Genomic DNA, 15681 nt, shown 5'->3' on the forward strand with positions numbered 1-15681 from the left:
CTCGTGTCCAACAATATGCCTTGAATGGTGTGTTCCAAAGAACTTGCCTGCACCAGCATTGTACTCTATTGTGGGGGCTGCCACAGAACACCTTTAATGCTTAACAGACTGGGCAAGCCTCTGACTTCCATATTCTATGAGGTGTGATCAAAACATACAATGAATGAATTTTTTTTAGTCGTAGCTGCTGATGCTACAACCATTTGATGTGATTTGCGCAATAGCCTGTTCCGTTGAGACAGGTTGGAACGTATTCTGACTTGTTAGTCAGCATCCAGAGACGCTAGAGTGAGGTTGTGTCTAGCATGTCTGCTGCACAGGGTGGACCTTGGATAATGCGTAAACAGTAAGTTCTGTTTAAAGTTGCAAAAAAAGTGCCAAAGAAACTCGTGCTGTGGTGAAATTGGTGTATAGTGATAAGACTGCTTGCTGCTTACAAGTGGTATGAGAAATTAAAAAACGGGAACGAGTTGATAGAAGATGAGCAATGCTCGGGACATGTATTACCCTGGAGGGGGGAGAGAGGGGGAGGGGGGGGGGGGGGGTAGCTACTCAAGAGCTTACCGAAGAACTTTGCATTTCATGTGGGACTGTGCACAGCATTTTAAATGATAATTTGCAAATGAGCTAAGTGAGGGCAAAATTAGTTCCCCAACTTTTAAATGTTGAACGAAAGGAAGATCATCTGTCAGTTTGCAGGGACTTGAAAGATTGTCTTCATTCAGATCTGGACTTCCTGTCCAGAATTGTAACTGAAGATGAAACTAGGGTCTATTGATGTGACTACAAGACCAAAATTCGAAGTTCCTAATGGAAAACTAGTGAATCTTCCCACCCTAAAATGGCGCATCAATCAAAATTAAGTGTCAAAAGTTGTGCTCAATTATAATAATAATAATAATAATAATAATAATAATAACGATTGTTCCCCTTTAGGAGAACGATTGAATTTGAATTCATAATTTCATCTTCGGATGTTTTTCTTCTTTGCTTCCCAAAACCTCCTCATCCTCTCAGAATGCTCCTTCTTCCATTCCTCTGTCCATTTTTTACCAGGCTGACGCAATGTTCTTTCCCCAAACTTCACACTTGTGATTTTATGCCGGCACTTGGTGCGATCTTCGAGATTTTTTATGTTGATCTGCTGTAGATCCCTCTGGACTTCTTTCAGCTATTCTGTGCCACATTTACTCCTTGTTATAATATTGAATAATTTCTTTGCTGTTCAGGAGTCTTCCATCCTGTAGATGTGTGTATAAAATTTGGCTCGGCGCTTTCTGATTTCATCTGTTACTATGTTGATCTTTCTATAGAGTTCGTTTTGTGGTCTCTTCATCCAAATGCCATTTTTGTTGATTGGACCGTAAATCTTCCTAGAATTTTTCTTTCCTGCTTTTCTATTTCCTTAATTTTTGAATGACCATCAATCACCATTGTTTCAGCTGCATAGATTGCTTCTGGAAGAATCACTGTTGTATAGTGCCTTAATTTGGTGTCTGTCGAAATGCACTTGTTGTAATGCGTCCATGTTAGCTTGTAGGCCTTCTGGAGCTTGGTGATTCTTTGTTCATTGGCAATTTGGTTTAATCCTGAGGACTGTATAGTTTCACCGAGGTATTTAAAATGGCAGACTTGTGCAGTTTTACCATATTTTCTTATTAAAGGGGATTTATTTTCTGGCTGCCTTTCCATATATTGGGTTTTGTCATAAGATATCTGTAGTCCGGTTTTTTGTGAAATTTCATGTAGTTTTTCCACTGCGTGAATTGCTTCTGTTCTGTTATTGGTGATAATTGCAATATCATCAGCGAAAGCAAGGCACTTGACTTTAATTCGGTTCTCTTTCTTGATACCAATTTGGATACCCTTTACGTGAGGTTCCCATTCCCTGATTATCTTTTCTAGAACAGTATTGAAAAGGATTGGGGATAGTCCGTCCCCCTGTCGGACTCCAGATTTGATTTCGAAGAGTTCTGATACTTCGCCCATGAATTTCACTTTGGCCGTTGTTCCTGTAAGTGTCTGTTCTGTGATTTTTGTTCTGTGATTTTTCGTGTCTTTCGGTCGATCCCAAATTCTTCCATGATTTTAAACAGGGTTCCACGGTCCACTGAATCATATGCTTTCCTGAAGTCGATGAATGTAACTACTGTGTTTCTGCATTTCCTCATTTGTAATATTGTCTTTAAGCACCAGATCTGTTCCGCACATGAGCGTCCTTTTCTGAAGCCGGCCTGGTATTCACCAATTAGTGTATCTGCTTGGGATTCTATCCTGTTTAAAAGCACTTTGGAAAGGATTTTGTAAGCGACTGGGAGCAGGGAAATTCCTCTGTAATTGTTCATGTCTGTCTTGTCGCCCTTTTTGTGTAGCGGGTGAATTAGAGCGCATTTCCAGTCCTCTGGTATCTGCTCCGTTATCCATATGTCTGACATTATATGGTGTAATTTCTGCATAAGTATAGGAGCGTTTAGTTTCCAGAACTCAGCAATGATCCCATCTTCTCCTGGTGCTTTGTTATTTTTCAACTGCTTGACTATCTCCATAATTTCTTCAAGATCCGGGGCATGTGAGTCTGGGTGTGTGAATACTGGAGAAGAGAAGACAAGTTTTTCTTGGGGTGGTTCGCAGTCGAGGAGGGAACTGAAATATTGGGCTAAGATTTTGCAGTTATTTTTCGTGTTGGTTCCCAAAGAGCCATCGGGTTTTTTGAAGCACAAGCTAGGCGCTTGGTATCCCTGTAAGTTTTCTCTGAAAGTGTTATAAAAATTTCTTGTATTATTTTTGATGAAATCCTGCTGGATTTCAGAGAGTCTGTTGTTGTCATATCCCCGTTTTTCTTTTCTAATTATTTTTTAGGTCTGTTTTTGAGTTTTAAGAAAGTTCTCCCAGTTTTCTTCAGTTTTGTGACTGCTAAATTTTTTCCATGCAGTTATTCGGTTGTCGACTGCCTCATCACAGGTTGCATTCCACCAGCGATGTTTCCTGTTGCGAGGGGGTTGTCCTAATTTGAGGGCTTCCTGAATTTTCTCTGTTAGTTTCTTCCAGTCTGTTGATTTTCCTGATTAATTTGCATGATGATTTTTTTCTTTGTTGAGTTGCAGATATTCCGGATCTGGTTTGGTACTTTTGGGTGGCCTTTTTAGCATTCTGTTGGGTTGGAATTTTGTTTTTATTTGGAGAAGATGATGATCTGATTCAAAGACACCTTTGCGGGTTCTGATGTTTTGAATTTCTTTTATGTTTTCTTTGGAAATTGCGACATGGTCTATTTGGTATTCACCCTGTCTAAGACTGGGTGATCTCCATGTGGTTAATTTATGTGCAGGTTTTTGAAACTGGGTACTCATTATTTTAAGTCCAAAGTTTCTGCAGAAGTCGATTAGTTTTTCACCATTCTTGTTGGTACGTTTGTGTTTGGTGTGGGGTCCAGTGGTATCTTTGAATTTTTTTTCCTTCCCTAATTGTGCGTTAAAATCGCCTACTAAGATTTTCACATGGTGCCTAGGTACTTTATTTGTTGTTTCTTGTAGTGTTTCCCAGAAATTGTCCACTGTTTCAGGGTAGATTTTATTGTGATGATTTGTGGGGGTGTGCACGTTGATCAGAGTGTATGCTTTATTAGCTGATTTTACTGATAACAGGGAGACTCTTTCATTGGGAGACGTGAAGTCAATAACTGAGTCTAGTACGGAAGTGTGTACGGCGAATCATGTTCCGAAAAGTGGTAGTTTGTCTCTTACTTTTATGGCAGTTTATTATTATTATTATTATTATTATTTCTTTCTTGTCTCAGACGTTATGTCTGGTTAAAAATGGAAGGTGACGCGGACCTTGATCAAGCGTGACTTCCTTTTAACTGTACGGTATATGTTACATTGCATTTAGGAACTTTTGGGTAATTGAACAAGTGTCAATAATTACAGATTTCTGTAGTTGTATATATAAGTTTGGATGTAGCTGTATTGCATCGATGTACTGGTGGATATTGTGTGGTATGACTCCTGTAGTTGATAGTATAATTGGTATAATTTCAACTTTATCCTGATGCCACATGTCCTTGACTTCCTCAGCCAGTTGGATGTATTTTTCAATTTTTTTTCCTGTTTTCTTTTGTATATTTGTTGTATTGGGTATTATTATTATTATTATTTCCCCTCGGCATTGGGGACATAGTGCGATCAGCATTTGTTCTGAGGGGACCATCTGTAAATGCCGAAATTTAGAAAGCTCTTCTGCAACATTTGCGAAATGATGTACAAAGAGAGAGAGAGAGACCAGAAAAATGGGCCAATGGCTTCTTTCTTCATCATGATGATGAGTCCTGTCACAACTCGCTTTTGATTCATGAATTATTTGTCAGAAACAGTATTCCTGTGTATCCACACCCACCTTACCCATCAAATATAGCACCATGAGACTTCTGGCTCTTCCCAAAAATTATAACCATACATTAAGGGAAGATGTTTTGACACCATTTCTGACATTGAGAGGGTCATGACAGATTAGCTGAATGCCCCTCCAAAAGATGCCTTACAGAAATGCTTCCAGTCATGGATTCAACCTTAGGATAAGTGCATGTTCGCCAAGGACAGTACTTTGAAGGAGATTAAATCAAGTGCCATGTAAGCTTATTCCATGTTTCTAATAAAATTATTCTCCATATATTTTCATCACACCACCTACTTTTCTCACCACTTCACGTACCCGCAGTGCCAGCAGATAGCATTCAGTCTTGCACCGGGATATGGTCTCATTGTTTTGGCTTATCAATTTACACCTTCACTTGATTCACATTTCTTTCATGGTGGGATTCATGGAACATGATGTGTGAATGAATTAATAAATGAAGAGGTATAGCGTACTGTTGCAAACCACCCTTAGGTTTGAATGCTATAGACAGTTCTACTGTTTGAAATTTCTCTACCATCATGCTAACATTGTTGCTCTATTTTCAGTGCCAATTGCCATGAATTGAATTGAAAGCACACAGTAAGCAGTAGTTATGTCGCTCAGACCGACGCAAGTTAATTTTGATGAGACGTGGGCCGGCCTCTCGAAGACGGTGCAGGCCGTGCTGACGCTCCGGCCCGTGGCCCGGGCAGAATGGAACGGCCGCTTCTCTGACGTGTACAGTCTGTGTGTTGCTCAGCCTGAACCACTCGCCGATCGGCTCTATAGGGAACTGAAGGAGCTGTTGCAGAAACATGTCTCTGCACTGAGGCGTAAGTTGGCGAAACTTCCTGATAGAGAGCTGTTGCAACAGTACCACCAGGTTTGTCTCATTTTTCCTGTAGAAATTAGAGTGTTTCCTGTTGCATGCTTGTTGTTACACATTTTGATACCTTTTGAGTGTAGGAATTTGTAACACAAAGCCTGAAACAGAAAGGGGGAGCTTACACTGAATAATAAAACTTTAAAGACATAATTGCTATTCAGTACTTAGCTTGGGGAGACGATATTCTTAGCACTGCTTGACACAGAAGAGTACAAGAAACTATTTTAATTAACGGGATTATTAGTTTTTTCTTCAAGCAGGAAATGGGGTATATTCCTTCGATGAAGAATAAACTAATAGTGTCAAAATATCGGATGGTTTCCATTATTTATATGTTGTACTGGCCAGGAAGTCAGTTTCATAATTTAAAAATACGTAGCAGTGTAGCCACATGTATTTAATTGTTTTAGCGTAAGTGTGGTATAAACAGAGAGAAAGAGCACAAAAGGGAGAAAATGTATTTGTAAGGAAATACATTGAATTTGATCTGCAAATGTCATTTTAATCTTCACAGATTCAGGAAAAGACATGATTTGTGTTAACAGGTTTGACTAATGGCTTGAACAACCATAAGGTGTGTGTGTGTGTGTGTGTGAGTGTGTGTGTGTTTTTGTGTGTGTGTGTGTGTGTGTGTGTGTGTGTGTGTGTGTGTGGACCGGAGGGGGTGGGGGGGCAGATTTACCGTTATCACAAGATCTCTCCGAAATAAATTAGAATATTAGTGCACACCTGTCATCACATGGAAGTAAACAAGAAATTTGTGGAGTCATTTATTTAGAATGTTTATATTGTTATGAAAGATGAACTCGTGGAAAATGGGACAGGAACAAATTAGAAGCAGTAGAGATATGGATATGGTGAAAAGTCAGGCAAATATGATGGATTGTAAGAAAATGAAGAAAGCAAGTACTAAATATACTACAGTAACCACTAAATTGAAAAAATATTAATTCGACTCTGGCTCTGAGCACTATGGGACTTAACATCTATGGTCATCAGTCCCCTAGAACTTAGAACTACTTAAACCTAACGAACCTAAGGACAGCACACAACACCCAGCCATCACGAGGCAGAGAAAATCCCTGACCCCACCGGGAATCGAACCCGGGAACCCGGGCGTGGGAAGCGAGAACGCTACTGCACGACCACGAGATGCGGGCATATTAATTCGCAAAAAATCATAAAATAGTGCACCATTCTGCAATAACATCAACCATAATTACACGTTAATTTTTTGACCCTGTTGTATGGAAATGCAATGATACAGTTTCAGAGATTAACTGATCTTGTACAGATATGATTTGTTTTATATACATGGTTCAGGGATTCGGGACTGGAGCAGATTTGTTTGCCACGAAGACCTAGGCTGTAGGGAAGGGACCGTTTGATATGGAATGGGTGGCAGCTGTCATACTGGAGGTACTGTTACTTGTTGGTGAGTTTGATGTGGGCGGATGTGTGAAACTGGCCATTGGACAGATGGAGGTCAACGTCGAGTAAAGTGGCATGGGATTTGGAGTAGGACCAGGTGAATCTGATGGAACCAAAGGAGTTGAGGTTGGAGAGGAAATTCTGGAGTTCTAACTTTGGGTTGGCTGGCCTGGGTAACCAAGAAGGCTTCCTCTAAGCGACCCATAAATAGGTTAGCGTACGAGGGGGCCATCCTGGTACCCATGGCTGTTCCCTTTAATTGTTGGTATGTCTGGCCTTCGAAAGTGAAGAAGTTGTGATTTAGGATGAAGCTGGCTGACGATGGATCGGTCAGCCTTCAGATCACGGATAGTCTGGGCTTCAGCTGTGGTGATGTTGGGAGTAGGATTAAGGTTTTTCAAGGAGGATTGAGAGGCAAGACTGGAAAATTTGGAGAGGGTGATTTTGAGGAAGACGAGGTGGGTCCCGCTGTGATGGAGGACGTAACTGTTCCAGGCAGGGCTCAATATGGATAGTGTCTTGGGGACTTGGATCATTAGGAGTAGGATCAGGATTATTTTTCTTCGTGGCAAAGTGATATTTCCAGCAGAGAGTATGAGTGTAGGACAGTAAATCTTTGACGAGGGCTGTTTGGTTGAATCTGGTAGTAGGGCTGAAGGTAAGGTCTTCGGATAGGACAGAGGTTTCAGATTGGAAGAGAGGTTTGGATGAAAGGTTAACTACTGAATTGGGGTGTTGTGGTTCCAGATAGTGTTGATTAGAATTTTGAGGTTTTGGGGGGAGTGGAGCTGGAAGTGGGAGATTGAGTAGATGGGAGAGACTGGGTCTGTGTGCAATGAGAGGAGGTTGAGGTTTGCTGGAAAGGTTGTGGAGGGTGAGTGAGTTGCCTTTCCGGAGGTGGGAAACCAGGAGATTGGTTAGTTTTTTGAGGTGGAGGGTGACATGCTGTTCTAATTTGCGGTTGGCCTGTAGGAAGATGCTCTGAACAGCCAGTGTGGATGTGGGAGAGGAAAGATTGAGGACTTTTATTAAGGGTAGGAGTTGACGGGTGTGTTCATTGGCTGAGTTGATGTGTAGGTGATGGATTAGGTGGGTGAGGGCTGTGGATTGTTCAGTTTGGAACTGGTATAAGGACTGATGGAAAGATGGGTTACAGCCAGAGATGGGAACTTTTAAGTGTGAGGCCTTTGGGGGTAATGCCAAATGTCAGACTAGCCTGAGTAAATAAAATATGGGAGCGTAATCTGGCTAGGGCGAAGGCATGTTTGCGGAGGGAATGTAAATAAAACTTAATGGGGTTGTTGTGGGGATGTTGTGAGGGTGACATGGTATTAGAATGTGGAGAGTGTAACATGGGGCTCAAATGAAAATAAAAATAAAAGTATATATATGGGGATGTTGTGAGGGTGAAATGGTATTAGAATGTGGAAAGTGTAACATGGGGCTCAAATGAAAATAAAAATAAAAGTATATATATGGGGAGAGTGAACTAGAAAGCAACTGGAGATGTGGTGTGAAAAAAGTCGAAAAAGTGTTGGTTAAAGCTGAGCTATGTGGATCCTGTGGTGAACTTAGGTTGGTAAACAACGGTGTGCACAAAGGTTAAAGGATAGAGAAATTTGGGGAAATTTCGAAAAAACTGGTTGTAGATGTATTAAAAGGAGTGGTTTGGTGGTGGCAGATTATGAAAATGAGGCAAACAATTGTCTGACAAAGAAATAATGATGTTAAAACCAGTGGGAAGCGGCTAAAAAATGATCGGTGATGTGGGAAAAACGGAAATGGAAGTATAGCGAAAGTTGTTAGAACTAGGCGAAATGGTTGTTTAATAAGTGAAAGAAACTGTTTGTGAACTGGGAACAGTGGATTTTATAGCAGCGGTAGTGTTGAAAGCGGAAAAAAAATTTTTTTTGGTTATGGTTTGGAAGTAAGATACGTATTATTGTGTGTGTATATATATATATATATATATATATATATATATATATATATATATATATATATATAATAGAGGGAAACATTCCACGTGGGAAAAATTATATATAAAAACAAAGATGAGGTGACTTACCGAACGAAAGCGCTGGCAGGTCGATAGACACACAAACATACACACAAAATTCAAGCTTTCGCAACAAACTGTTGCCTCATCAGGAAAGAGAGAAGGAGAGGGAAAGACGAAAGGATGTGGGTTTTAAGGGAGAGGGTAAGGAGTCATTCCAATCCCGGGAGCGGAAAGACTTACCTTAGGGGGAAAAAAGGACGGGTATACACTCGCGCACACACACACATATCCATCCACACATATAAATATGTCTGCTTGTGTCTGTATATGTGTGGATGGGTATGTGTGTGTGTGCGCGAGTGTATACCCGTCCTTTTTTTCCCCCTAAGGTAAGTCTTTCCGCTCCTGGGATTGGAATGACTTCTTACCCTCTCCCTTAAAACCCACATCCTTTCGTCTTTCCCTCTCCTTCTCTCTTTCCTGATGAGGCAACAGTTTGTTGCGAAAGCTTGAATGTTGTGTGTATGTTTGTGTTTGTTTGTGTGTCTATCGACCTGCCAGCGCTTTCGTTCGGTAAGTCACCTCATCATATATATATATATATATATATATGGTTATAATAGAGGGAAACATTCCACGTAGGAAATATGAGGCAACAGTTTGTTGCGAAAGCTTGAATTTTGTGTGTATGTTTGTGTTTGTTTGTGTGTCTGTCGACCTGCCAGCACTTTCATTTGGTAAGTCAGATATATATATATATATATATATATATATATAAAATTGTATAGTAGATTATGGTAAAAAGGAGAAGGTGAATACAAAGTGAAACTACTTGCACAAACAGAAAGAGAAAGTAAGATGACAGAAAAGATTTTGAAATGCAACAGTGACAATAACAAACGTAATTGTTGGGTTCAAATTAATGATATGAATATAATAGAGGGAAACATTGCACGTGGGAAAAATATATCTAAAAACAAAGATTCTGTAACTTACCAAACAAAAGTGTTGGTATGTTGATAGAGACAATAACAAACACACACACACACACGCACACAAATTTCAAGCTTTCACAACCCACGGTTGCTTCATCAGAAAAGAAGGAAGGAGAGGGAAAGACGGAAGGATGTGGGTTTTAAGGGATAGGGTAAGGAGTTATTCCAATCCCGGGAGCGGCAAGACTTACCTTGAGGGGAAAAACGGGCAGGTATACACGTGCGCCCCCCCCCCCCCCCACACACACACACACACACATCCATCCATCCACATATATACAGACACAAGCAGACATATGTGAAGGCAAAGAGTTTGGGCAGAGATGTCAGTCAAGGCGGAAGTACAGAGGCAAAGATGTTATTGAATGACAGGTGAGGTGGCTACTTGAAATTAGCAGAGGTTGAGGCCTGGTGGGTAACGGGAAGAGAGTATATATTGAAGGGCAAGTTCCTATCTCCGGAGTTCTGATAGGTTGGTGTCAGTGGGAAGTATCCAGATAACCTGGACGGTGTAACACTGTGCCAAGATGTGCTGGCCGTGCTCGAAGGCATGTTTAGCCACAGGGTGATCCTCATTACCAACAAACACTGTCTGCCTGTGTCCATTCATGCGAATGGACAGTTTGTTGCTGGTCATTCCCACATAGAACGCTTCACAGTGTAGGCAGGTCAGACTGAAGCAGCGCATGAAAATTTTTACAGAGACCAAAAATCGAACCCGGTCTCCTGCTTATTAGGGAGGTGCACTAGTTCCTAAACCATGTTGGCACAGTGGTTCGCACAACTGTACAGGTTATCCTGGTTCAGCTCCCTCCTGAATCCAAATTGCCACTGCCACATCAGTGTCCCTTAAATTCTCTCTTACACATGAACATAATTGCGGGGGCTCCCCATGTTCTGGAATAGCACCTCAGCATCGAACGTAAATGGGGAATCCAGCTTGAGACCCAGTTGCAACTACTTACACAAATGAAATGACACAGTTTCAGAGACTTTACTGCCCGCGGCAAATCTGTCCGTGTGTAAGGGGGAATTTAAAGTACACTGGAGCAGCAGTGAGAATTTGGATGAAATGACGCGTACAAATATGACTTTATATATCTAAAAACAAAAGATGATGTGACTTACCAAACGAAAGCGCTGGCACGTAGATACACACACATGTCTATCGACGTGCCAGCGCTTTCGTTTGGTAAGTCACATCATCTTTGTTTTTAGATATATTTTTCCCATGTGGAATGTTTCCCTCTATTAATTCAAATATGACTTTATGTATATAGACTGAAGTGGAATATAAAATCAATCTGTACGAGACAAGTAGAGTCTCTGAAATTGTGTCATTTCATTTGTAGAAGTATCTGCTCCTGGGTTTCAGGCGGGACCCCCATTTGGTATTTTACGGGCTGTAAGACACACTTTTTTCTTCGAAAAATTGCCTAAAAAATTCAGGTGCTTCTTATACTCGAAATTTATGTAAAAATGTCCAGTGTTTGATTTAAAATACCTGCCAGTCTTAAAAATGGCCGTATATTCGAAACTACTGGAAACCTGTCTGTATCTGGCAACACTGGATTCAACTGGCAGCAACGGTGCACCAATGCAACAAACATGAGTTGCAGGGATTCACAGGCTTGCTAACACTGTCTCCTTCCCACCCTGCCATCACAAATATGTTACTCCGTGTAGCTTGTGATGTGTCATTGCAGTCTACATTGCCAGTGAACGTGCATTGACAGTGATATATGTTATTGGTTACAGTACAATAGTTTTATTAGTGGCTAGTTGGTATTCATATGATGCAGGCTATAATTTGAAAGTAACGGCAGAACAACATGGAAACAGAGCAGCAGAAAAAAACCATTCGTGATTCACAGACTAGTAAAGAACTTAAAAAAATGTGAAAGACTGTGCAAATAGAGGACTTAATGCAAAATGGCCAAAACTAGATGACATATTGCAATGGATTCAAGGGCACTGTCAAAATGTCTTCGGAATTAATGCAAAAATGATTCAAATGCATGCTTGTAAGTAAGCGCTACAGTGAAACATTACATACTTTAAGGGTGTAACTGGTTGGTGCTATAGGTTTATGAAGCATCACGGGCTTAGTATGTGAACCAAAACCAAAATATCTCGGAAAATGCCACAAGCGTATGAAGATAAAATATTATATTTCCATCACTTTATTATTCACCATCAAAAGAAGGCCAGTGTGGAACTCGGCCAAGTAGCGAATATGGACGAAACTTCTGACATTTGATGTGCCGAGTAACAAAACTATTGCCATGAAAGGTGCTAAAACTTTAACTATAAAAACAAGTGGACATTAAAAATACACTTCAGTGTTGCCCTTTCATGTTGTACTAAACTTAATCCAATGATCATTTTCAAGTGCAAAACAATGCCAAAACCATCTGAAGTACTGCCATGTGTTGCTGCGCACGTATGTGACAAGGTTTGGAAGGACGAGACTGGTATGAAATTATGTGTGAGATAAGGAAAGGTGCTTCATTGAAGAAGAGTTCTCTTCTTGCACTAGATGAGTTCAGTGGTCATTTGAAAAATTCTGTGAAAGAGAAATTGAGACAGGAAGATACAGAGTTTGCTTCACAACTGCAACCTTTTGATGTCCAGATAAATAAACCATTTGAAGTGTATTTGAGAGAGGAATGGAACAAATGGATGATGGATGAAAACCGACATTAATTCAAGCTGAAAGGAACTTTAAAATGACCTACAATAAAAAGAGTGCCAATGAGTACAACAGTTGTGGTCTAGAGTGAGAGAAGACATTATTATGAATGGTGGGCTCCATGTGGTTCCCAAGTCGTGCAGTGACCGTAAACCATAAAATTACCAAATCTGCAGCAACCAGTCGCAAAATCATGTTTTATTTATTCAGTTTTGCAAATCGATTTCAATTGATTAACAGCCATCATCCTTGCTTTCAACCAATATGTAATCAGGGCACTTTTGCATATTGATTTCAACTGATTAACAGCCATCATCGGTACTTTCAACCAATATGTAATCAGGGCACCTATTGGTTGAAAGCACCGATGATGGCTGTTAATCAATTGAAATCGATTTGCAAAAATGAATAAATAAAACATGATTTTGCGACTGGTTGCTGGATATTTGGTAATTTTAAGAAGACATTATTGTTAAATCTTTCAAGAAGTGCGACGTAAGCAACGCTCCAATGGTAGTGAAGACTATATTATGTATGAAGAGGACAGCGATGACGGTGAAGAGGAGGAAGAAGAAGAAGAAAGTTCAGATGATTGATTTCAGTGTTTTTAAAGGTCAGTTCAGTTTTATAAACAAATTTTTTGTTGTCTGTCTTTACAGATAATAAAGTTGTAAAGATGTTATTTTTTAAAAAATAATTTAAGATGCTTCATATAGTCCATAACATCTTATAGTCTGTAAAATATGGTACGTACAATGCTGAGGTGCTATTTCATAACAGAGAGAGCCTCGGCAATTGTGTTCGTGCGTAAGGAGGCATTGAAAGTAGACTGGCGCAGCAGTGAGAATTTGGATCAAGGAGGGAGGCACACCAGGGTAATCCGTGCAGTTGTGCGAACCACTGTGCCGAGGTGGCATAGTGGCTAGCGCGTCTGCCCAGTGAGCAGAAGACTGTGGTTCGATTCCTGGCATTGGTACAAATTTTCGCACGCTGCTTCAGTCTGTAAACATAAAGTCATAACTGTTGTATGGATTATGAAATGCAGACAAATGGAAGTAAATAATTTACTTCTGTCTGATGCTCCTTGATAATGTAAAAGAGTGGTGAAAGTAGCTAATTGCCAATATATTAGTGCGTGTTTCAAACATAAAACAGCTTCATTCGGGAAAGTTGAATCTTCATAGGCATACACTACAAAAGTGAGTTCATAATTTACAATGTTTTGCTTTCTAAAGTAATAGACCAGTTTCCTTTCAAAAATGTGTAATTTCTAGCTCAGATTTTACACTTTGGCCCACCCTAGGCCCTATTTCCTGATTGGAAACAAACCCTGCCCTGATTGATTATTTCCAGTAATGCACGCATGACATACTTCACTATCAATCCAAGTTTTTATTCCGTTGAGTGATCTCGTTTTTGGTTAGGATACTAGTTTTTGGTTAATGGAAATTGTGCACAGTATGTCCACATACATTAGCTTTATGAGCAAAGTACAGTGGTCAAAATAAATGTTGCTTATTGGTTCATTGTCAATACTGGACATAACAGGAAACAAAATTGATTTTGTTCGGTCAGGTACAGTCATAAGAAAACAAAAATAAATATGCTTGTACTTGATAGACACAAAAAAACCTTACATCTATACCTACATACATATTCCGCAATCCACCATACGGTGCGTGGCGGAGGGTACCTCGTACCACAACTAGCGTCTCCTCTCCCTGTTCCACTGCTAAACAGAATGAGGGAAAAATGACTACCTATATGCCTCTGTACAAGCCCTAATCTCTCTTATCTTACCTTTGTGGTCTTTCCGCGAAATATAAGTTGGCGGCAGTAAAATTGTGCTGCAGTCAGCGTCAAATGCTGGTTCTCTAAATTTCCTCAGTAGCGATTCACAAAAAGAATGCCTCCTTTCCTCTAGAGACTCCCACTCGAGTTCCTGAAGCATTTCCGTAACACTCGCGTGATGATCAAACCTACCAGTAACAAATCTAGCAGCCCGCCTCTGAATTGCTTCTATGTCCTCCCTCAGTCCAACCTGATAGGGATTCCAAACGCTCGAGCAGTACTCAAGAATAAGTCATATTAGTGTTTCATAAGTGGTCTCCTTTACAGATAAACCACATCTTCCCAAAATTCTACCAATGAACCGAAGACGACTATCCGCCTTCCCCACAACTGCCATTACATGCTTGTCCCACTTCATATCGCTCTGCAATGTTACGCCCAAATATTTAATCGATGTGACTGCATCAAGCGCTACACTACTAATGGAGTATTCAAACATTACGGGATTCTTTTCCCTATTCATCTGCATTAATTTACATTTATCTATATTTAGAGTTAGCTGCCATTCTTTACACCAATCACAAATCCTGTCCAAGTCATCTTGTATCCTCGTACAGTCACTCAACGACGACACCTTCCCATACACCACAGCATCATCAGCAGACAGCCACACATTGCTATCCACCCTATCCAAAAGATCATTTATGTAGATAGAAAACAACAGCGGACCTACCACACTTCCTTGGGGCACTCCAGACGATACCCTCACCTCCAATGAACACTCACCATCGAGGACAACGTACTGGGTTCTATTACTTAAGAAGTCTTCGAGCCACTCACATATTTGGGAACCAATCCCATATGCTCGTACCTTAGTTAAGAGTCTGCAGTGGGGCACTGAGTCAAACATTTTCCGGAAGTCAAGGAGTATGGCATCCGTCTGATACCCTTCATCCATGGTTCGCAAGATATCATGTGAAAAAAGGGCGAGTTGCGTTTCGCAGGAGTGATGCTTTCTAAAGCCGTGCTGTTGCATGGACAGCAACTTCTCTGTCTGAAGGAAATTCACTATATTCGAATTGAGAATATGTTCGAGAATCCTGCAACAAACCGATGTTAAGGATATTGGTCTGTAATTTTGAGGATCCGTCCTTCTACCCTTCTTATATACAGGCGTCACCTGCACTTTTTTCCAGTCGCTCAGGACTTTACGTTGGTCAAGAGATTCGCAATAAATGCAAGGTAAGTAAGGAGCCAATGCAGTGGAGTACTCTCTGTAAAACCGAATTGGAATCCCATCAGGACCTGGCGATTTATTTATTTTCAACCCATTTAGCTGTTTCACAACCCCAGGGATGTCTGTCACTATGTCCTCCATACGGGAATCTGTACAAGACTCAAACGGCGGTATGTTTGTACAATCCTCCTGCGTGAAAGATTTCTCAAATGCTAAATTTAAAATTTCAGCTTTCGTTTTGCTGTCTTCCGTTGC

At 40.5% G+C, this 15681-nt stretch overlaps 1 protein-coding gene across 1 annotated transcript in view; it reads left to right on the plus strand.

Moving 5' to 3' along the window:
- Positions 1–15681, plus strand: part of LOC126428115 (cullin-2-like) — a 133010-nt gene that overhangs the window by 17495 nt on the left and 99834 nt on the right. The window contains exon 2 of the mRNA XM_050090018.1: positions 4959–5275. Coding sequence (XP_049945975.1) covers positions 5006–5275 — 270 coding nt within the window. The 5' untranslated portion in view covers positions 4959–5005. The remainder of the gene's footprint in view (positions 1–4958; positions 5276–15681) is intronic.

This window comes from Schistocerca serialis, chromosome 12, assembly GCF_023864345.2.
Source record: "Schistocerca serialis cubense isolate TAMUIC-IGC-003099 chromosome 12, iqSchSeri2.2, whole genome shotgun sequence".
Taxonomy (NCBI): domain Eukaryota; kingdom Metazoa; phylum Arthropoda; class Insecta; order Orthoptera; family Acrididae; genus Schistocerca; species Schistocerca serialis.